The 25,592-nt window shown below is 36.4% G+C and overlaps 1 protein-coding gene and 1 long non-coding RNA gene across 4 annotated transcripts in view; one reads left to right on the forward strand and one right to left on the reverse strand.

Moving 5' to 3' along the window:
* Nucleotides 1-25,592, reverse strand: part of CAMK1D (calcium/calmodulin dependent protein kinase ID) — a gene marked incomplete at its 5' end in the record, with an annotated part of 173,929 nt that overhangs the window by 41,457 nt on the left and 106,880 nt on the right. Inside the window, 1 exon segment of the mRNA XM_072399053.1 lies at nt 11,227-11,301. Coding sequence (XP_072255154.1) covers nt 11,227-11,301 — 75 coding nt within the window.
* LOC140324159 (uncharacterized) lies at nt 1,516-10,470 on the forward strand. Of its 3 annotated transcripts, XR_011919501.1 has the most exons (3): nt 1,516-2,410; nt 2,583-2,768; nt 3,582-10,470. It is a non-coding gene; the product is annotated as an uncharacterized lncRNA (long non-coding RNA). The 3 variants fall into 3 exon arrangements; XR_011919500.1 differs by having other exon boundaries at nt 1,516-2,768; XR_011919502.1 differs by having other exon boundaries at nt 1,516-2,768; nt 3,585-10,470.

The raw sequence follows: 25,592 nt of genomic DNA on the forward strand, positions 1-25,592 counted from the left end.
TGAAGTTGGACCCTTGTTCTATGTAGGGGAACGGGAAGTCTCATTACAAAGTTTCAACACCATTGCCTGTTGTATGGGCACATTTGGAAACCATCTATGCACACTGAAGTGGTCATGTTTATCAATAGAGGACAGAAATTGGGTTTCAAATGTATCTATTGTTACTATGTGATCAAATCCATTTGGCTATATTAACCCTGTAAGAGTTCATATTTACTGATAATAAGAAAAGGTTTGCAATAGAAGGGTTAGCAGAAAAATGAGTGACACCTACAAATTGACCTTATCATCTGCTGTGTTTGCTAAAAGTTGAGCTGTGCTGATTCCAGCTGGGGGTCAAAGAATTCTACTGGCTAATGTCTACCTACATTTAACACTTACAACCAAGCTTGTGCGCCTAACTATAGAAACATTAATTTCTAAATGGTGACAAAAAAAGCTTACAGACAAATTTAATATGAAGATATACAGCAATGTATCTGCTGATATCTGCTGCTGCAGGTTTTGTGATATTTTAGCACTCTACCCACCCCTGGTGGATCTGGTGATCCTGGAACCTAACTGCTAGAGATGCAAGACAACCCACAGAAGGTTCTTTCCTGCCACACACAAATCATTGTAAAAACATCAGACACAAGAAGTTTTTTTTTACAGCAACCAGTCAGATTTAAACACGTCTTGGAATCTGACATTGGTTGGCGATATGGGGGAAAAAACTGTCTGTAGCACCAGCTGCAGAAACATAATACAGTGGACTAAAAACCAAACTGTGGACTACTTAGGCACTGCAGGGGTTAAATTCTTGGTGTAGGGGGAAAATGTGAAAGGGAACTTTATTCACCTTATACAAAACATGATAGTCCTGTTTTATTGAACTATATCATTGAAAAACAGCATGAAAATGAACGTAAAGTGGTGTAAAATATAAGAATCATTATTTTCTTATTAAGTAACACAAATGACTTTTAGACAAACATCACAGTATTTCTGGCTAAATTAGCACCCAGGTTTATTCCACTGACCTGTGACTGAACATGCTTATGGTAAGGTTCAAGCCTTGCATATAAAAATGCATGACAGTGAAATCCTAGCTTCAGTAATGGGCTTTCAGTTTAGCTCCCTGCAATATGTGCTGACCGTGACCTACCCAGCATCTGGTGGGAACAAGATTTATGCTTTCACTGCCATGAAGTCATACATGTCTATTTTACAATTATGATAAGATATAATGATCTTGAGCACAGCACTGCTGCATACTCTCTTATGGAACTTCTGTGATCCTGTATTCTACAATACAATGCAAAAATCACCCAAATGTCGAACAGGAGGTACCATAAATGCTCCTGCTTTCTAATTCCACGGCTAGGCGATACTGAAAATCTTGTGAACATACAGGATTTCCATAAGTATTTGAAAAGGGCTAGGCAGTTCACTTCCTTCTGTCACAGTACTTAGCCTGCGTACTTCCCTATGCAGGGAACAAATAGTTCATAGTGGGAAAGGGAAGTTGGAAATTTCAATTTGTTCCTCATCTTTGGAAGCAATTATTTTAAGAAGCAGGGCGACAGGAGAGGTAAGAGTACAAAAGGCACAAATCAGGCAAATAGAGAGTGCAGTAAGCGTAAGAGAGGGCACATGGTGGGTAGTGCAGTGAAGATAAGAGGAGGCATATTGTGGTGAATCAACAAAGAAGAAGAAAAGGGCAGGTTGATTACAGGGAGTACAGTAGGGTTAAGCAAAATTACAATGAAGAAACTGAGGAAGGAAAAGCATGCACATTGTAGTGAGTGCAGTACAGGTAAGAGATATACAACCTGCATTTGTTTGCTTCCTAAAGCTAAAAAGATATGGTTACATGTTCTTCTATTTTGAAATAATTACTGAAAACAAATTCAGATGTAAAAGAAACAGGTGTCTTTTGAATCACCAAAAAATGATCTCCCACAGCCCCACCTTAAGAAAGCCAGGCTGTCACAAGGCTGTTATAAAGAAACATCTTTCTACTGAAGATGATATCCAGAAAATGGGAACATGTTTCACTGTTTAAACCTTTGTCAAGTAATTCCTGTCAAAGAAGCATTTGTCTTATTAAAAGAACATTTGTAATCAGCACAAAGGATGTTATTAAAGTAATTTGGTGTTTTATTTGTGAGGCAGGAAATTAATAGACAATTGTCAGATGGTTTGGAAAGGAACTATTTTAACCCATCCTGCAAGTGTTTTAACAATGATTACATATTTGTGTTTAAAAGGTTCCCTCTACCTATCCCCTCCAATAGTCCAGGTTATGACTGGCCTGATACAAAACAGAAGGCAGGCTGCTACAGAATCCGTGGGTTGATTTCTATCTCTCCTGACCTTTCAAATGTTAATAGACATTAGTCAGGTCAATGCTCCTGTAACCCATAAGGTACGTATCTTCTGTATGTTCTGGTACATGGAAACAGTGACATCACACAAAGTTTTTTCTATTCATGAAGTCACGTTAAAATTGATTCTTTTACTTACACAAAGTTCTTGAACAAAGCTGTACCTGTATATATAGTTATTATTTTCCTTTTCTGATATTTCTGCCACTTAAGAAATAGTTTCCAGGAATTACAATCTGTTGAGCCCAGATGATGTTTTCTGCAGACAACCTCCACCCTAATGCAGGACACAACAACAACATTGTTCCCAACATGCCAACTGACTTCCAGAATTGTCAGCTTCAGAAGACTTTTTAGCAGAACTTTTTTTTTGCAATGGAGCTCTATTTAGCTGCACAGGTAATTAGTTAAAATGTTTAATGTATTCTTTTACAGGCACAGTGTTGTTCAGAAACGTTGTACAAACAATACAGTGATTTTAGGAAAGGAAAACATAATTTTATTAGGAGTCTGACACTACTGAACCATTTGCCTGGCTGTCATCCTGACCATGCAGGCCCTTGAGGACATGAGTTGGACAGCCCTGCTTTAAGTAACCGATCAGGAAAATTATGCAGACTTTTGACTTTCCTGATCTGCATACTTGTTCCTGGTCGTTACCTCAATGGGCCTGATTTATTAAAACTCTCCAAGGCTGGAGAGCATACACTTTCATCAGATAAGCTGGGTGATCCAACAAACCTAGAATGGATTTCTTAAAAGTTGTTTGCTATTTGTTGGCAAATGTTTTCAATCTTGTACCAGATATACAGGTTTGCTGGATCACTATTTTTAAGAATTTGGGCTAATGAGAATTAGTATAGAATACTGTTCCCAAAGGCAATATATATATTCTTTTCAAAGTTGTTTGCACATCACCACATAAAATCGATCAGCTAGATCAGTAGTAAACTACAGAGATTAGCAATTCAGGCAAAATCCATTTGTCAGTCTTGAGATCAAGAAATAGAAAACTTGATAGTCTTCAAGTCATATAAATAAAATATTTACATTAGAGGGACAACCACTTATTTTAACACTTCACAAATCCTAGCAAAGCTCACCATTATCTAAACCCATCCTGTGTAAGTAAATATATTATTACCTCTAATCATATGCTTTTAGATTTGATTTTACATGCAGTTGTATAAGATCTGTGACTCTTCATCACAGCAGAACAGAATTCCCAATGATAAGAAGTCTTTCCAGCAGGAACATAGACAGCAATAAAAAACAATGAAATGCTCTTGCTATTCACCAGTCAACAGGAAGTGAAGGTAAATCATAACTACTTTGATCTCCACCTGAATTAAATGTACATCAGCCAAAACACTGACAGATGAACTGAATAACATCGATTATGCTGTTACAATGGCACCTGTCAAGCGGCGGGATATATTAGGCAGCAAGTGAACTGTCAGTTCTTGAAGCTGATGTATTGGACACACAGAAAATGTGTAAGTATCCAAACATCCTCAAAAAGGGCTAAACTGTAATGGGTAATGGGTAAAGGTAGGTTGTGAGGTGTTTCTGCAATGCAGTGGTCCAAAGAGGGACAACCAGTCATGGATGCCAAGGCTTATTTATTAATGTGCATGGGGTAGTGCACATTAAAAAGTATAAATTGCTAAAAAAAGCAATTCTAGTTATAAGCAAAAATGTCAGAGCAGACAGTATATTGCAGCTTTCTGTGTGTGAGGCTGCATACCTGCTAATCAGGTGGCAATATAAGTTAATTAATTTTCCTGAAACAGCCCTCGAATGCAAATCTCCATGCTTTCATTGTACCCCCTAATAAATCTTTGATAAATCTTGAATCTGCGGCATGCACCTTTGTCAACTGTAATTGTCTTAGTAACCTGCAAGAATATTACCGGGTATGCATAAAACAGAAGGAAAGCAGATTCTGCAGACTGAGTAAATGTCTTAGAAGTCAGCACCATATTACAAGATCCACTTCTAACACAGCAGCAGATTCAGCCATATAGAAAGTAATGGACCTAAAATGTGCCTTATCTGAGTTTACTGAGCATATAACAAGGGTTCTACTGCCTGTCCTAAACAAAATATGCCAAATTATATTTAGATTGTAAACTCTTCGGGGCAGGGTCTTCTCCTCCTCCTGTGTCACTGTCTGTATTTGTCTGTCATTTACAACCCCTATTTAATGTACAGCGCTACATAATATGTTGGCACTATATAAATCCTCTTTATTAATAATAAAAGTAAGTAACAGATATTCAATCACAAGGTATCTGCTGCTACGGTCTTGGTTTCAAATAACACAGAACAGGTTCATAGGTCTTCTAGGGTCCACACCAAGTCAGAGCTGTTTTGGTGTTGCAATTGAGATTCACTCAGTATTAGTGTAGTTGTTTTATTTATTTTGGCTGATCAATGTATATTTTCCCAAAACATATATTAGTAAGCCAGTACTCTAAGCTGAGTTAGTACAATGTCGTTAAATTCAGAGTGTGTTTTGTTTAATAAACATAAAAGCTTCAGGTAGAGAATAATGTGAGACAGAAAGATCTTTTATTCCGAAGGTGCTCACTATCTACAGGCATAATAAGAAACTGACAGGCACAGCAGGAGGAGAAGTGTATTGAAGTGTGCTTATGAAACAATTTAGTTCAGAGCAGTCAAGTGCTTCACCAATAATTTGTGTGGGTGTGAATGCCTACAATAAATGTTTCTACATGGAAAACATTTCAGCTGGACGTAAAGTACAAAAATGCACTTTTACCAAGGGGTTCACTGTAGTGCTCACTATATTTCACTTATCTTTAAAAGAGATTTGTACCCTACAGAAAAATGCCTGTCCCATTTACGTAACAAAGCTTACAGGTACGAAGTGCAGCTGAAAAACACTCAGGTAGGTGAATGAGAGCAGCAATTGAAGCCCTATTAATAAAAGTGGAGATTAGCTGACATGAAAATTACTTTTATCAATGATCACCAGTTCATGATCATACTATTTACCAGCACTTTTACTATTATATTGTACTATTCCATCTACTACCTGCCCACTTGAACCAATCCCCTCTGATCTTCTCCGTGCCCACTTCTCCATCCTGGTTCCTGCATTGACTGATCTACTCAACCTCTTCCTTTTCCACTGGTATCTTCCCCCGCTGCCTTCCCTACTTTCTAGCTAATGTCCTATCCCACTTCTCCATATGTCTCCAAATTTCATGGGCTTAATTAAACTGGTTCTCTTTTCTCTGTACACCTCTTCAGTTGGAAAGCTCATATCCTTTTGTTTACAGTACCATCTGTATGCAGATCAGATGACACACAAATATATCTGCCCAGTCCTAACTTGTTTCCCTCAGTCCTTGATAAGCTTTCATGCTGCCTATCAGCTATCTCATCTTGGAGATTCTGAAACTCAACCTGGACAGAACATAATTTTTTTCCCCTCCCTCTCTTACTGTCAAAATCTCCCCGACATCTCTCCAACTAGTAATACCACTATCTGTCCCTCCCCTCAGGTACGTTGTCTTGGTGTCACCTTTGATTCTACCCTCTCCTTCTTCCCCCACATTGAGAACATATCCAGGTCCAGCCACTTTCACTTGCAAAGTGTCCCCAGACACCTGTCCCCAGAGACCACCAAACAAACTCCTTGTACATGCTCTTATCTTCTCTTGTCTGGACTACTGTAACATCCTCCTCTCTGGTATTCCACTAACCCGACTCTCTCCTGTAAAATCTTTTATGAATGCTGCAGACAGACTCATCCATCCTTCCTACCGGTCTCCTTCAGCTGCATCTCTTTGTACTTTCATTCATTTCACCTTGGAATCAAATTTAAGCTGCTGTGCTTTGCCTTCAAATCCCTCCACAGTTCTTGTATGTATGTGTGTGTGTGTGTGTGTGTGTGTAAATATTTATATATATATATTTTTTTATATTGTTTGACCTGATACAGAAATACACCCCTAGCCACTCTCTTCCCTCCTCCAACTTCATCACATGCATGTCTCCTAAACCCTCACTACTTACCCACTATTCTATATCCCCCCTGCTATTATGTGTTATTTACCCCACCTCAAAGATTGTAAACTTGTTAGGGCAAGGTCCTCTCCTCCTCCTGTGTTATTGTTTGTATCTGTCTGTTATTTGCAGCCCCTATTTACTGTACAGCAATGCGTAATATGTTGCCGCTTTATAAATACAGTATAATAATGAATAATTGGAGGCATGTGATACTACTAGGCAGTACTTTTATGTGTTTGACATGTCTGACAGGGTTACTTACCTCATTATGTAAGGGTTAACTTATCACATTTAAGGCTCATTCACACTATAGCAATGTGGTGCTTTATTTTATTGCAATACACTAATGATTCTAAGATGTGTTTCAGTTGTGATTACCCATGAACGGCAACCCAGGCAACACACCTTGTGTTAATGTATGGAAATGTGTGCGTCAGCGAAAGCTCTAAGAAACAATATATACACACACACATACACAAGTTAGCTAATGTTAAATGATTTATATGGTAAGAAACTTATATCCTTCTATACACAAAAAAATAGCATATTCCGCTAATATATATCAACTAAAAACTGTTGTATAAAGTTCAGCATTCTTTCAATTAATGTTCAGTGGTAAATCTTTGATTGGGCAGCCCTTGATGAGCCCTGTGATTGATGACAATGACTCAAGAAAGGGATCATTGATCACAGCCCTATATTGCTGATTACATTTAATGACTATAAACCCTGCAAAGAAATAAAGATTAAAACTTGTTTTTTTACATAATACAAGTACATAATACCACAGATGTTCAGATCCCCAAATATAATACCAATGATTTTAATAACAATGTTGCCTCCCCTATATGCAAATACCTTAGTTTCTTTAACTAGACATTCATAACCACATAAGACTGTTTTGAAATCAATAAGCCACAATGATTTTGTGCTGATACTCAATCGGCCAGAGGAACCCAGGTCTCAAAGAATCCCATGCCTAGACCAAATAATTGGGTGTCAATGGAATAATTGCCCTTTACATTAATTAGCTGGAAGAATAATCCCTTACATTGTTGGTTTGAATGCCACCCTAAAGACATAAAATGTCTCAAAAAAACCTCTGGTGGATTGAGAAAGAAAATATATTAAATATATTTGTTACTGCTACTGTTACTCCATTACCTGGTAGAAAGCAGATAGGATTAGCATGTTACTTAAAAATAAACCATTGTTTTGCTGTCTTTTCAGCTCACATGTGATGAGGACACTGTATTTTTTTTTTCAAAAAATCAACAAGTATTTTTTGTCCTTGCTACAAAATGCTCTTGGCAAAAAAAAAAAAACTAGTACAATCACCATAACTGAAAGCTGAGAAGCTACAATATATTACTTTTGTGTTTTAAATTTAAAAAATCCCAGAGAAGCAATTTAGCACAAAAATATGTTGTTGGAAATTATATATTTTTTTTGTCATAAAACATTGAGTTGTGGTGTATTTTTGGCTTTGCACATCAGGAACCTGTCTTTTTTTTTGGACTTTATTCTTACTTGTAATATTATTCAAGGTATCCAGAGATTTAGACCCTGGACTAAATCCTTTCCAGGACATTAATTCCTGTTCAGTACAGAAAGGATCAATGTTGTAGGCAAAGGGAGACGCGAGTGTTCAGAATCTTCTTTGTAGGGAGTGTATGCTCTTCTGAACAGGTTCCTCACTTCCTCCTGTGTCACAATCTGTATCTGTCTGTCACTTGCAACCCCTAATATGCGTAATATGTTGCCTTTATAAATACTATTTATTATTATTACTATTAGTGGGGTACTTTTCAGTGCAAATATATTTTAGTGGCAGCATTTAACACCAACTGTCAAATCAAAGGGTTAGCTGAAGATTCCACAAATAAAGTTTTGGGGCTCCAGGAGACTTTCCAGTAGTAATTGGTACTAGGCAGTCCTGGACAAAATGAAAGTCGTTTGAAATGTATGCCATCTATAGATTATATTTCATTCTTCATTATATTTTTTATTCCTAGTGATTAACTTTAAATAATTTGGCAATCTTTTTACCTTTCTAGACTACAAGGGGGTGCTGAGAAGTTCATGGCTTTGCCCCCTTCCAGATGAAATCGAAAAATGAGTGTGGGGGCATATGACAGCCTAATATCTTAGTATGTAACTGTGCAAATATCAGGTCACTGGGGGAGAAGTGTCCTTCATACAGCACTGTCAAAACCTTGGTATCTCGTTTCAAGACTGGGCATTTCACCATGAAAATGAGCCCCAGCAACCTGCGATGCTGTCCATGAGCTGATTATTGAGGACCAGCGAATATCTGCAAAAAAGATAGCCCAGATATTTGACATCTCACGCCAGCGTGTTGGGTTTGTTATCACCACTATCCTAGACATGTGCAAGCTTTCAATGAAGTCGGTGCCAAAATGTTTTTGGCCGTTTTGGAGCTGCACAGGACTTTTTGGCTAGGTTAGTGACTGAAGATGAAACCTGGCTCCAAATCTATGATCCTGAAATCAAGGAACAGTCAAAGGAATGGCTCCACAGCGGGTCCCCACGGCTGAAGAAGTTCCGAACCCAGAAATCAGCCAAAAAAATCATGGCGTCTGTTTTCTGGGACGGTATTCTGTTGGTGGACTACCTACCTCAGGGCTCTAGTATCAACAGACAGTATTATGCTAATCTCCTGGACCAGCTGATTGAGGCAATTAAGACGAAACGCCCTGGAAAGTTGACCAAAGGGATCCTTTTTTTGCAGGACAATGCACCTGTGCACATGTCGAACGTTGTGGCTGCCAAACTGAACACCCTGGGTTTCCAATCGATCCACCATCCCCCCTACTCACCTGACCTGGCGCCTTCAGACTATTATCTGTTCCCGAATTTGAAGAAACACCTAAGAGGGGCAAAGTTTTGAGGACATTTCTGACATCAAAGATGATGCTGAGAGCTGGTTTACAGCCCAACCAAAGGACTTATATTTGAACGGTCTATTAAAGCTGCAACTACCCTGTACCAAGTGCATCAGTCTCGGGGGGAATATGTTGAATGAATGTTTTATTTCATAACTCTGGCTCTCTTCTTTCTGGGCAAAGCCAGGAACGTCTCAGCACCCCCTCATAATAGACACCCATGGCCTTCATTTTGAAGACCCCAGAGAGCTTTATAGATGTTGGTGTTTGAGAACACCACATCATGTTGCACTTTTAATAGCAAAGACAGCAATAAACACAAGATCTCTGCTGATTAAGACAGATTCCACGAGGTATGTGCCCATTCTGACTTTCTTCTTGACAAGACTTGTCAGTTAGTGGTGCACCAGCTAAAAGACTATTGAGTACTTCTCCCATAGAAAAGTGAATGGCATTGCCATTTCAAGAGAGATGTCATAAAACAAACTTGATTTTTCTACACTATATATGATACTTCTGTAATTTTTAAGAACTTGATATTGCCCTGTAAGAAAATCACAAATAAAAGGATATTTTTATGGCAGGATCTTGATCTTTTATCATCACAAAGTGTGACTGAAGTAGTGTATTGCTGATATCCAGACATGTAAAGATATCTGTCATCTCTTTTGCTGCCTATCTTTATGTTTTTTTATTGCAGGATTTTGATCTTTTATTATCACAAAAAGTGACCCAAGTAGTGCTTTGCTGAGATAAGGTCTTTTATGAATATCCCATACAAAAAATAGAAAGCATTTGTTGGCAAGGATATGTTGGTATTGGTAGTTCCATACAATTAATTTCTTTTTACTAATACATTTGTATTTTGCCAGGACAAAGAGTCAAGACTGGTACTTCAGTTTTGCTAATTGCTTTATGTTATATAGACTTGTTATATATATATTGTTATATAAAACTTGATGCCTTTTCTTTTTCTCATTTTGTGCTTTGGTTTCTAGATCTGCACACTTGCTGCAGCCGCTATGACGAGAAGCTAGAACACTGAAAGTTGTTTGTATAAATAAATATTAATTTGTTTTAATTGCTCTTGAATGCTACAATTTTACTTACAAATATCTGTGGTCTGAATAAATTAAATATGTCTGTGAAGGTCATTGTATATCTGTGTAGTTTGTAACATTCAAGTTAGGTCCAGTTAATGTTGCTAAACAGTACTAGATATTTTTGGTATATTTAATGAAATACTCATCTTGTAGAATAGATACGCTTTTTAATACAGGGAAATATACAAGTACCTTTTAGCTGTATTCAACCATACAGCTGCAATGCAGCACCTCACTGTATATTTGCGGTCTGTCCAAAGGTAAAATCTGACCTCTGCTTCTGGGTGAATACTTCAGACTACAAGCAGATTGATGGTTCCCACAGGCAACTGAAAAATAATTCCCTTAGAGGCATACATATTTGACATATGCCACTTGATTGGTGTAGAGCTTGGATCCATTTTAGAAAACAGGCTGAATCCTCTTTTTTTCAAGTATAAAGGAGAAGAAATCCCAAGACACAATGTAAAAAGATTTTCTGATATCTAAGAAGCACTCTAAGGAGCGTGCAAAAAGACTGGGTTTCATTTCAACTCGTTAAGTCACACACTTGGAAAAAAATAAATAAATCTACAAATGTATTCCTGCTAATTATGTGAATAATGAAATACGGTATACAACGCTGCGGTAGCCATAGCAACTCAGCAAATTATACCTACAGGCTAAGACAGTAGCACAGTGGTATTTATCAAACAGTACCTCTATATATGAGATATTATGAGTAGAATTTGAAGGATCAGCGGGGAATTATCTTGCATATCACTTGAGAGCATTTTCAGTTCTGAATTGTAATTAATATCTACTCACAGCTGCATGACCAGATACAAATGACTGGGACTTTCATAGATATCTTCCAAGGCAACGATGTTCTCATGCTTGATTCTGCAGAAGAAAGAAAAAGGGCAAATGAGCTGCTTAGTAAATCATTGACTATAACGAACAGGTCTACCTGACAGGAAAGAATTATTTATCGCTGTTATTGTTTAATCACAGCTTTTCGGGTATTACCAGGTTGGTCGTCCCCAGAGACTAATGAAGAATGGTAAACATTTTTCAGAGCTGCACCTTTCTTCACAGATTGTGCTGCGTACAGAATACAGCATTATTCTTAGTGTTAGAAAGAATATCACCTGATCCACCGACTTCCATGAAATGTAAAACTCATCTCTATGCAAAAATCTTTTATTAGAACTTCTGTCAGATTTCTATTGCTGCCTATGAGTCAGCTGGGGAGATTTACTTTACATTTTATCTATGTGACACCATGACTACATACAGGGAGGCTTTGGGATAGAAAAGTACAGACAGAAATAAAATCTCACAGAGATTCTAACCATTAAATTCTAAAAAGATAGTTTTTCTTATACGTAAAAATTATTGTATCCGCCAAACCAAAACAGCACCATACACAACAAACAGGCCCATTTAATGCACCATGCCTGACCCAAACTGGGCCCGTGTTCTTTTTTCCAAAACAGCACAACACAATCCAGGGTAGTATGTTACCATTCATTGTTATCTGCTGCAAAAACTATGCATTGGCCTGTGTTGCTTTGGTACATTGGGGAGCCATTCAGAATAAATAGGACCACAATGAACTGATACAAGTAACATATACAATGCAGCTGGTAGATGTGGACGGGCCTTTCTTTTTTTTGAAAATTATGGTGATTTCTCATATAAAACAATGTGTGTTAGGAACATTGATGTTTGTTTTGTGATACTAATTCTGAAATTCATCATGGTAGCAGTCCAAAATTATAGTACAGCACACAGGCACCTATGTTTTGTAGGAAATACAATGAAGGATTTGCAATTAAAATTATGTTGGGGTATATATATATATATATATACCCCTTAACGTTTGCACTTGACATTTTTAAATTCACAAATGAAGATGCACAACACACATGAATGGTAAAATGATTTTAATCCGTAAGCAGATATAAAAAAGTGGATAGTGGATCATAGCACACTGTATAATATATGCAAATATGTACTAGTCACAGTACTGCTAAATACCAAAGTTTGTTTATGGCTGGCAAAGTCTAAATGGCAGGCATATACAAATCTAAGTATGTTTTCTATCTCTGCATTTCTGTTTGAAGAAAGCTGCCTGCCTGTATTCTGCCTACAGCTGACAGCATGAAATGTGGGCATGAAGCTCAACTAGTCTTACTCCTGAGATTTCTCATGCAGCATACAACCATCCACCCACCAGTGTGGAGAAAGTGATCATCATCTGGGAGCGAGACAGTATACTGTATTTGGCATGCCGAGGAACAGGAATGTCAAGAATCTTCACAATTATTTCAGATACACAAATGCTGTTCCTATCTGTAAGTCATTTTAATGTGTGCTTCTTGTCCTTTTCTATATCTGCATTAATGTGGCAGTCACTACCTGGAGCTGTAGACTCTCCCCAGACATATTTGTGGTCAATTTTAGACTAGTCAATGTTGTTCTTTGACTGCATCAGCTGTCATCTTTGTTCTGTAGTGTTCAGTTTTAGGCCTAGTTGGTAGGCAGTCTTAAGCATACGTTACAAGGGGTGCATGCACATGTTTTTGACATGCTGAAAGCCTATAAATACCAGTTTCTAAAAGCTGAACATAGGCTAAAGGCTCAGTATATATGAGCACTTACTATTAAATACTATTTTATTCTATATTATTTAATATATAAGTTGCAGAAGGCAATGTCCCTTTCGCAATAAAATAACTTACCTGTCTGATTGCAATTTTACACTCACCTGTCCTCACTCCATCGCAGGCGCTGCTTTCATCCAGTCTTCTTCTGGTTGTCGGATATTCAGCCATTTTGATTGACTAGGTTGGGGTGATGTAACTTCTGGCATCTTAATTTAAGAAAAAAAGATTGCAAACAGGCAGGTATATGTGTTGTGTGCCTGATCACACTTTTTAGTTACAGATTTATAGTTCCGCTTTAAGTACCTGTGCAGAAAAAATCCAATAGTCTTCTTTGCAAATTTTTCTTGTCTGCATTTTTTTAATATGTATTTGAGGTCAGCCAGCTATGCCAGTGAAGCTCAAGAAGCAATGCCTTTAGGACTTGTATGTACATTAGGCAGCAAGGAGCAAGCCACATACACACATTATTTTTCATGCCTTGAGGTTTGTAAATTTGCCAGAGATCTGAAGAGGCAGGCAGTACTCTGCATCATCTGACATCAAAGACCAGCACTGCCATGAGGAAAATAACCATGCTCTGTTAATCCCCTTAGTCTCCACAAGATGTAAGTCAATGCAGAATATGTTTGTGGGGCATCACATTTACATTTATAGTGACTATGGCCATTTGACCCATTCCAGTGCAAGATCAGAAGAATATAGATAGAAATGAATAGAGTTAATTATATTTGTACATACAGGTGACAGATAAGTCAATTGATGTATCTTTGAAGCATGCTTATGAAAACAGGCAATCACCCATTTCAATTACTATTTTTAAAATAATGCTACAAAGCAGCAATATATTATAATAAAATAAACATAATTTAAGATTGCCCAACAAAAAAAAAATCCCAAAGGCAGTTGCTGATGTTCTACAAGTGTTGCGGATTTAAAGCTGAAACCTTTTCTAATTGCATCTTGGTACCTCCTTTACCCTCTCACGAACATGCTAATGAGAGCCCAAGGACAGTATTGCGGTGGAGGACTAGATAATACACTGTGCAGTAAAATCAGAGAGAAAGCAGACCTAAACCGTAAAAAGGAACGTGGGCTGTGTGTTATATAAGCCCAAGTAATATCAATTCTGCTATGTGGGTTTTTAGAAATTTGCTTTTTCACACCCTAAATAATAACAATGTACTCTGCTGTGGCAGTGCAGTGGAGGCTGTGGGTACTGATGGGAGAGCAAATCATGAGTGTGAGTAGTTAGGAGCATGACCTCACTGGTGGAAATGGTTAGGATGGGCTTTGCTGCTGGCTGGAAGCATACAATCCTTCAGAGCCTGCTTCATTATTCGGGTCATTGTATGTGTCACTCATCAGTCTTCTCATTGTCAAATAGAAGGCAGCTGTAAGGATATTACACTGACAGCCAGCAGCACAGCCCAGCTACACTCCTGTCATTCTGCAGTGGGGACAGCCAGCGCTGGATGGATTGCATGGGCTCCAGCCTTATACTGCTCATTGGATCCTGTGACGGTAAGTATTAGTTAAAAAAGGAATAAATATTTTTTTTTCACTGGTGTGGTGTGTTTATTTCCAGTGCTGGTTTACCCCTTTCTGGGAATGAGTATTTATCTCTGTATTCATTCCCCAGGGGGAGGGGGCAGATATCTGGGGGGGAGGCGACTAACTAAAGGGACTTTCACATTCCAATAACTTCCCCTCCCACAGCACAATGGTCAAGGTGTTGGGAAGGGGACCTCTCCACCAACCATAGTCACTGCCACTGTTGGGGGGAGGCAGAAATCTGTTTTTTGCTAAAAGACAATGGGCTTTATTCATGAGAACCTTTCTTTAATGGGAGAGGACACACACACATATAAGATAATGAATAAACTAAACAATAAAAAAAACATACTAGCTTCTTGATTGGTTAGAGAGCCTTGAGCAGTGAGGGAATACTGTGGGCAAAAAAAAGGTGGCAAGTTTAAAAGTGCCACACAACTTTCCACACGTCTTCTCTATGACCTGGTTCTCATTAACACACATAGGTTTGTATGCTATGAATATGCATGGGCTCTACTTGGTATCCTGCCCCCAACAAAGCCCCTGGCAATATTGGGGGCAGTGAGGTGTTGTCTCCCCTGCCAGTGCAAATTCCTGACCTTTCTCAAAAACTCTCTTCTTCCGATCACACCCTGCCAGAGTAGACACTGGGGAAACGATGTTGAGATGCAGAAACTTTGCCTAACAAAATGCAGATGTCATCCTGGGCCCAAACTTAGAGTGATAATCTAATCTGATGGCACCCATGAAAGATATTATCCTAAACCAACTTATTATCATCATCCGATAAGGCTAAGAACTAGGGCACAGCAGTATCTGTAGTCACACTGGGCAGAGTACGAGTTTCTCCCATGACATCACCCTGTTGACATTAAGGTTGTTCAAAATACTGAGGTGATGTCCAAGCCTGTCATATTGCAGAATATCAAACAAGCATGTAATGAGTTCTTTTAGACAATCATCACAACGTAGAGTTGTACAAAGACAATCATCATTCACAGTCACCATTCTCATGAAGTAACAAAACACAAATGGCTGTGAAGTGAACTTGTATCACAATGGACCTTGGCCCTACATAATATCTGACCAGAGAAGCATGCCTATACATGGTTTCTTCTTCTGCTGGTGAACAGAAGAACAAATTCATGTTAAATCTCTCTTCCATTGTGATCTAATAATTTGGTTTTGTTGTAATTAGCTGGTGTGTGATGTACACACCCAAACATGTACTTGCTTGTATCCTTATCCTTGCTAAGTTAAAACATTATATGACACACCTAATTTATTGCATTAATAAACAGGTATCCTAATTAATAAACATTGAATTAATATATACAGCTGTTTAAATATTTCACATAGCTCAGCCTACTGTCATAAATCTTTAATACTCAATGTAAAAAAAGTGAGAGTAATTCAATATAAAGACATACTTGGGGAAAAAGATTTAATTTACATTAGTTGATCTTTCTTAACTTGCTAATCCCGTCATTAGCATGCATGATGGTAAATGAAGAACATTTGATTACTGTATAGAACTAAACTATTGAAATGTATACTAGATTCACCCTTTTGGTTTCAAATTTATTGATAATCATTATATAAAAGACACTAGACTATTGCTTATTTATTTTTACATTATTATTACATGTTTTAACATTTTATTTTGACACCAAATGAGACCTTTTACAGAGAATGGTGAAATAAATGTCTATTGATTTCACAGCCTTGGCTACTAGATTTTTACCTAATTACAAAGTTTGACATTAAAGTGAAATAAATGGTGGAAAGTTGACAGACTGGAGGAATGAGAAAGAATACCAGACTAAGAACACAGACCATAACATTTCTACTTTATCAAAGAGATAGATATTGATGCTCCAGAAAGTAGACTTGTAACAGAGCATTAGGGTTCCAATACCAGAGGTCAGTGACTCTCCTCATAAAGATAGGATAATGATGACTGCTCTGTATCTTCCATTCAGCCTCCAAACGCAAATCCTATATTACTAATTTGGAATATTCCCTTTACACCAACAGCTTCCAAACAGCTTGTTCTACAGTTGATTAGTCATCAGCCATTCTTCAACCATTGCAATATTTTAATCTGTTCTACAATACTGAGCTTCACATATGGCAGAATTACGTTAGTATGTGATATACAATACTTTTCTTATAGCTGTCAGCTCAACTCTATGCTCCAAAGATTAGGAAAACAGGGAGAATTTGGGTGAACTTCACACAATAAGAATACACATGAATATAGAAAATATGCTTCAGATTCCTGCCCTCTAAAATAAGTATTTGTGTTGTATTCTTTATTAAGAGCTTTGCACTATTATTAACCTTATTTTAGATTTATGCTCACCACACACACAAGCCTATCCTGTTTTATTCAGCCCAACCCAACTGGAATAGTAAGGCCATTTACAAGTAGCTCAAGTCATTTATTCACTTGATTTAGAAATATTGGAGGATAAAAAGAATGTTTATATAAAGGGATAGAACTAGTGCTAATTGACGGTAGCCTAATAGGATCCTGTTATTAAGACTCTAAATTAACCAACAATAAATATATTGTCAGCATAATATAATATATATAACTACAATGGGTGAAATAGAATATGTACACAATCCATTCATTAACATACTTAATATGAATACATTTACAGTCTTGCCAGCTTTGTTATATTACTTTTATTTTTGCACTGATGCATGAATAAAATGGATTAGGCTTTGGAACTTTTCTTTAGTCAATTATGCCACTTTGGAGCAATTTAAGTTAATCTTTATCAATATAATGAATTATGCATATCTAGAAGTTTAGTATAAACACTATGAACAATAATTCATAGTACCGGATGTAAGATGATTGACAGAAATATATTAAATCCAATCTGTTTTATGGTAAATAAATCATGTATGTAATGAAAACACATAATATTAAATATGTATAGGTAATAATTAGAACCTTTACATTGCAGGTAGCTACTACTGTACTAGGTGCAACTGATAATATTTCTGAGACAGCAAAAGATAAAAAGTCTAACTTCATAATTTTTAAAGATTTTAAAATGAAGCTGCCCATCAGATTTAAATTTAATAAAGAGAAAATACTCTCTCTGAAACTTGACAAGCTTTATTATGAAAATAAGCTAATTTACACTAAAAACCCAGATTCACCTGTCCTGATTTATTAAAGCTCTCCATGACTGGGAAAGACGGACTATCATAGGTAAACCTGGGTGATCTAGAAAACCTGGAATGGATTTCTTTAAAATGATTTGCTACTAGATGACAAATGTTTTCAATCCGGGACCAGATCTATTACAGGTTTGCTGGATCCCCAAGGTTCTCCCATGATAGTCTATCCTAAAGTCTTTAGGAGTCTTGAAAACTTAAAGATAGATCACCAAGGTTCTGTCATGACAGTCTGTCTTGAAGAGCTTTAATAAATCAGGCCCTATGTCCAGGAAAGGAAGTTTGTGAGACACAGGAAAGATAATTTCACTCAGTCAAGGAAGATAGATTTATTGGATCCCATAGTAACTGGGTGAGGCCCTGTTAAGATGTGTAAGCCTTCAGCTGTACCTGGTTGGTGGTATTTTAGTAGGAGACTATTGCTGGCCCTAACACATGCCTGGGGTTATTCCTGGAACCAATTGTGGGAATTATTAATTACCCTAAAGGGGTACGTATTGTAACCCTACTACATGTATAAAGTTTAAATATTTATTGTGGGATGTTGTTTATTTTTTTATCCATTATTATTAATATTATTATTAATAAAACTTTTTTTATTGAGTATGATCCTTTCCCATGGTGCAATTAGGCAGTAATAAAACACATTTAAAGTGTATAAATGAAAGGCAAACTAAGGCAAACCAACAAAATATGTTTTTTTATGTTTTCTATTTAATGATGTAAACATACAGTAAAAATATGGCAGTAAACTACCTCTCTGATGCCAATTTTCAGTTATCAGACTGCCATCTTGCAATGTAGCGTGTTACTGTTTTTTTTTATCTGGTGACTGTCACCATGCAGTTTGATAGTCATCTGAAAATATCATAATTACATAGTAGAAGGATGTGGATTAGCAAGCTTGTTAAATTCTGGAGCAGTGACCTTTCTTTTGTAAGACTGACAGTGCTGTGACAAATAAACTAAAGAAAGCAAATAGAAGATCAGTGCTTGTTAGTCTTAATATATTCATTACTGCTGCAGAAAAGTACACATGCCACCATAGATAAAATCACACTGCTGACCTCGGCATATAGTGGCATTTTGTATGCCTCCACAGCTAATAACTATCCTGGCCACTGATATTTTTTCTGCCTTCATAAACCTATCAAACATAATATTTTTTTAAAATGTATGTTAGCCTTTTTAAACCAAAATGTAATGTAGCAAGGGCAGCGTTGCCAGTGGAAATCCATTCTTTCCAGAAACACTAAATCTATAGTGTCAGGCTCCAGCTAGGTAAAACCCACAAGTTTAAATATAACTCTTTTGTAGGCAAATCTGTAAAATTCTAATACCCAATGATTGAGTGTTCTAATTCTTTCATTAGCACATTCACTATTGGTAAGTGGACAGGTGACTTTACAGACCCCCCAAAAGCATAGCTTTGTACATAGAAGATTCTTCTGTATGAGCCTCTAAGAAATCCGTAATATGAATGTACACGTTACAGCAGAATGAAAAACATGGAAGGCGCAGTGTAGAACTCAGAAAACAGAACACAAAGGGTCTGATTTATCAAAGCTCTTCAAGAAGAATATAGATTACCATGGGATAACCTGAGTGATCCAGCAAACCTGGAATGGATTTCTTAAAATAATTTGCTTTTATTTGGTAAACGTTTTTTAATCCTGGACTAGATCCATTCAAGGTTTGCTATATCACCCAGGTTCACCCATGATAGTCAATCTTGTCTAGTCTTGTATAACTTTTTGTATAACTTTAATAAATCAGGCCCAATGTAGGAGTGTTGCAGCAACAGAAGCAGTCAATTCTGCAAGTGTGGCCAGATGCAAAGTGATAAGCTATAAGTTTGTGAAACAGCAGTGACAATAACTACGGCTGCTACAATTATTTTTACCCAATTTAATGCAAACAGGTATAGAATATCTGACAGTGGCAACCCTGCCCTAAAGAATGGAGAATGGTAGCATTGCGGTCACACCATCATAGCAGATTTATTTAGGTGGACTTCACTGGAGGGTCATCAGGTATTTGTGTGACTTGTGTGAAAAATAGAGTCTGTAAGTGACAAATACATTTATTATTAGGTGTTGCATAACATATTGTGAATGGGATGCCATAACCATAACTAACTCTAACTTTATGACCAATTTATTTTCTAAATTAAAAGAAATGTCCCCCATCCCTCAAACAATTGTATCATTAATGAAACATAAACTCAAAATAGTAATAGGACATAAAAGAAGGTAAAGAAAATTTACCTTACATCACATTTCCCCCACTTTTGTACAGCGATGCATTTTTATAATGCAAATTAATTGTGACGTAAGTGGCTGCAATAATTCATTCAGTCTAACCAGGTGTTGTAACTACGACAAAATTGTTGGATAGCTTAGCAATGAACAGAATACTGGCAGTCTCTTTAACCACAGAAGAGAATTAATGAATCATGAAATTAAAAAAAAACAATAAATGCCCAAAACCATTTTTGTGCTTTTGTTTCCAATACATTTTTCAGTGTTTATGCCTCAATAATAAATCAATTAGGTGTAAAATCATCATTTTGTAAGAAAAATCTCCTTAGCACTTCTAGCTAGAGTTATTTGTTTCCATAAATGAATATCCATCATTAAGTTCACAGGCACACGTCCTATCTGTAAGACAATATTAACATTGTATTAACTATAACATTATTCCAAACTAACATATATATATATATATATATATATATATATATATATATATATATATATATATATATATATATATATATATATATATATATATATATATATATATACACATATACATATATACATATACATGCACACACAGGTAGTCCCCGGGTTACATACGAGATAGGGACTGTAGATTTGTTCTTAAGTTGAATTTGTACGTAAGTCGGAAAAGGTACATTATTTTAATGTATTTTTATGCAAAAAGAAACAACTGAAGAATTTGTCTTAGTTATTAAGAAGTTACAAGAGGCTGCAGAACAGTAAAAGACTTCTGCAAGTCATGCAAACTGCCCCCCCCCATCAAGCCTCTGTCCTGCACACCAGCAACCAGGGAAGCCCCATTCGTATCTAGAAGTCGTTGGTATGTTGGATGTCCTTAACTAGGGAACTACCTGTATATATAATTTTGTTAAATAGATATGTAAACTCTGCAGCAGGCTTCTTGGGCCCTGTTGTCTGTGGAAAAAACTTGTAACTGTTCATGTACTCTCCTTCAATGAAAAGCAAGGTAGGAAATCCTGCCTGAGCTCTCTTTTGCTGAACAAAACGTCCCCTCTATTTTACAATGAGTCTCATAAAATGGGTCCAGATTTACTGGGCCTTATTTATTAAAGCTTTCAAAGCCTGGAGAACATAGACTATCATTGGAAAACCCGGGTGATCCAGCAAACCTGAAATGAATTTGGTCAAGGGTTGAAGACATTTGCCAAATAATAGGAAATGATTTAAATAAATATATTTATTGATGGGTCACCCCAGGTTCACCCATGATAGTCTTTTCTAGTTCCCACTGAGAGGGATGGCAATGCTGCTTCCCCACAGATACAGAGTAGGTGTTTTTACCCCAGGACAGGAGGTGTGTTACTGGTGGGAAGTAACAAGTAAAATTAATTTAATAATAAAATAATAAATATTTATCATTATTATTATTATTTAATACACTGTAGAGGCAATTTATAATAAAAAAGGCATAGAGGCCAAAAAGGTAGTTGCTGAACCTGTAACAAATAGGCAGCCAATGAAATCAGAATGGCCAATCTGCTCCCTTGCTGCCAAGGAAGAAATTTATCCATTAACCCCCTAGCGGTACATTGTTAGACAATTATATGTCTAAAAGCGGTACATTGTTTCTCATGAAAATTTATTTTACAGCATAATATAATAGTATGAGTATAATAAAGTTTGAAACACAAAATCATGTAAAAATAATGAATTAAATAAATTAAAAAATATATATATTTTTTTAAATTTAATTAAAAAAAAATTATATTCTTACAAATATATATACTGTAAAATAAATGTTCTTGAAAACAATGTACTGCTAAAAATCCAATGTATTACATTCAATACAGTTATTTTGTATTGAATGCAATACAAATGGATTTTGAATTTCCCGTCCCGCCCCGCCGATGTCACTCGGGGTTACCACTTTCAGCAACTTTTTTCTACCCACACTCAGGGTTACCGCTAGGGAGGTTAAAGAAAACGTCAGCTGTTAGGTTAATATTATGATATTATACGTAAGAGAACAGACACAGACACCAATTCTAAAAGAGTTGCTGTTCTGGTTTATTCAGTAAAACATAAAGTTGCTGACATAAAGCTGACATTTTCTTTATTGAATAAATGTTTTCCTTCACACTTGCCCAGAGTCAGTGACTCAAAAAGAATTAAAAACACTGTATGGGTATGGGAGCTATCAACTTGCATTTTCAGAAGGGGGGGGGGGGGGTTTGGAAATGTCAACCATGTATTTCTCCTAGTACATGTTCCCTTTAAGTTAGAACCGTGATCTGTGGTCCAAGTAAATGCAATGTTCCTGAACAAACTGCTTACAAACAATTAATGATAAACTACAATATCCAGTTTCATTTCTGTGGAATGGGAGCCTAAAGACAAGTAAACGCCCAGCGTTTGGGCTGATATGGCATTACCCTGAAATATTTGTTGCCTCTACATGTATATCTGTCCAGACCTTCAATTTTCTGCTGAAAACATTTAGAAGTAGGAGACCAAAGCAGTTTGGAGGCACCTAATGAATTCTCCGCCATTTTCTGCATGTCAAGCCTTCACACTGAGCTGTGTGGCATTTTAGTGATGTCTCAATAAATAAACAAATGTGGTCCTAAAAAGTGGGCATTGGGAGTCTCATGGTGGACAGAACTAGTAACAACATCCACCACTGGAGACTAGGCCTTTTGAATTCAATAGGTCATTGATTTCTTTGTGTACGTCTGTTAAAGCTGGGGACAAATGCTGACCACTAATGACGACTCTGTGTACATGACGAATGTTCTTGCACACTAAACAGTCTCTAGTGGTTACATCTAATGACATATTTTAATCTTTTTCTTTGGAAGTTAATTTACCTGCTTTTCACAATCTGTATTTTTTTTTTTTGCATCCTCCCACTCGGTTTTTGAATAAAGATGAATAATGAAGTGGTCTTGTATTATTAAAGCACAATTAGAAAACATTACTTTGTTCATTTTCCTTGCAGGGCATGTATGTTTGCTGTAAAAAAAATAGTAGAATGATTTCCTGGAAACATTTTTTATGACATTAAAAAGCCCTTTAGAAACAAAACATAATATAAAAGCTAGATGAAAAGAATATTTAGTACAGGACAAAGTAATTCCTCGACTTTCAGCTTTTAATATTTATTGGATGTTATAGGAAACATTTCAATTAGTTTTCTGCAGTTTTCCAATCTGTTCTTAGAGTGTATCTAACTCCAAGAGCAAAAATGTAGTATATTGCAGACGTCTTTAGATGTGGTGGCTGCAATTTTCTTTTCTAAGACATTATTCTCCTTCTTTTCTTTTTTGAACTGGTGATCCTAAACTTTCTAAATCAATGACCAGTGAGAACATGCAATTAAAAGTTCTGGTCTTCTTCTTTCTACTTTCTAACACTATTTCCAGATTCTGTTCTGTTATGCATTTCCATACAAGCAGATAGTTCCTTTGCCCAATTTATCTATTGACGTTAAGTTATATTACTGATTTCATGCTGTATGTTATTTAGCCACAGATTTCTATTGGACTATGTGAAATGTACAATGTACTGTTTTTTGTATGTCCTGAATATCCTTCCTTTCTCTGTTCTGTCAATGTTATTATGTTTGTTTTGAAATATTTAAAAAAATAAAGAATGTTTTTTTAAAAAAAAAGGACTTCTGGTCTTCTTTTAAATTCACAGTCTGAATTCTTGCTCTGGGTTGTTGATTCAAAATGTACTGAAGCAAGCAGACGATAGGTAATTAGCATAGAAAGTCTGCAAGAGTAACTCATATATTTCTCACAGTGCCAATTTTCTTTAATAAGAACTTTTCACATACACACCATAGCAGACATGTTTGTTAATAAAGCATGTCTTATTTTGATCTAACTGTATCTTATTATTTTATGACCTGCAGCATTTAATTAACAGTTGCCTCAAAGGATTTCAGAATGTGTAGATTCCACATTCCTTTTTCTGTACTTCTAAAGAAGCAAATTAATATGTTTTCTGTATTCATGGAGGCTTTTATAGATTAGTATTTATATGACTGACATGTAGCAAAAGAACGGAAAAAGTTTGTAGATTATTCTTACAATGACAGCAATACATACTGTCCAACTGAACATGGAGGTAGCCTTCCTACCAGTAATATATAAACCATACAATATCACAATCAAAGGTTGGCATTGGTAATCCTGGAGGCAGACAGATCTGGCAACTGGAAACCATATTTAAAGACATGATTTCTGAGTGGTTGAATTCTAAAACTGGATCCAATCCTAAAAGGCCTAAAAATGTGCTTTTCTCCCCAGAAAGGAAGTACACATGGAAGTTAAACTTCTTTTCTGTAGGTATTGCACAGTATAACAAAACATATAAGGTTTCAATGGGCAGTATATACCATTTCATCTTAGATAAATAATACATCTTGGGTATTCTATATTACCCCAAAGTAAATTAGATTAAAACTTCAATTTTCCTGGCCAAGTTTAAAGCTGAATGCTTGCTAGAGGTGAGACACACTAGATTAGGAATCAATAAGGTTTATTTATAAAAGAGCGAGCGATCCATCAGCTAGCCATAAAATTAATTATTATGAGTAATGTTATTTTAAATAAGATAACACCAGTTTTGGGATTGCCCATTTGATAAAACAGGTAATAAGCTGACATGATTGTCACTTTTATAAATGATATTCATGAAAAAATCTGTTCCCACTTTTTTTTTAATATGGTCATGATTTAAAAACTACAGAATAAAAAAGGGGCAATCTGAATAAAAGGTAACTACTTTTTTATAAATGGGCTCCTATATGCTGCCATTTGTGAGCTTTGTTTCGATAAAAACATACAGACATAGATATTCTAAGAAAACAAATTATGATACATCAATATCTTAACAAAATGTAAAACCTGGGTTGGGCTGTAACTTGCATATAAAAGCATCCCAATTAAAAGTCTTATTTGAGAGTTTGGATTCCACCACCCTGTTACCTTCATAATTACTTGATATTCTAGCTTCCACACCTTTTTCTAGTACACAACAAGGAACACTTACTACTTTTCAGTTGGCTTGTTCCGAGGTAAATGTTTTACATTCTGATATATGGCTGTGACTTTAACCAATCTGAATTAACAATGCAATCAGCAAAGTGCCAGGAGAAGTAACTCAGAGGTACCAATCAGCAGTCATCTTTATCGGAACTGATAAAGTGTAACATAGTCTATGGGTATTGCACCTGTCTTTCCTCACAAGGATACACCTAAAGTGGAGTGGAGATATTTAAAGTTGCAAGCCATATTTCACCGTTTCAGTGTAGAATTTACAAAATGTTAAAATCTTTAGTAAATATTTGGTATCCCGAAGATGTACCTAATAAAAATGTATGTATTGGCTATACCAAGACCACATGTAATTGTTTTCACAAACATGCCCAAAGATAGCAGTTCCACTGCACCCAGGTAAATGCTCGCATACCCTAACAACATATAAGGGCAGATCTATGTTATGTACTATGACTACAGGG

This window comes from Pyxicephalus adspersus, chromosome 2, assembly GCF_032062135.1.
Source record: "Pyxicephalus adspersus chromosome 2, UCB_Pads_2.0, whole genome shotgun sequence".
In the NCBI taxonomy this organism is placed as follows: domain Eukaryota; kingdom Metazoa; phylum Chordata; class Amphibia; order Anura; family Pyxicephalidae; genus Pyxicephalus; species Pyxicephalus adspersus.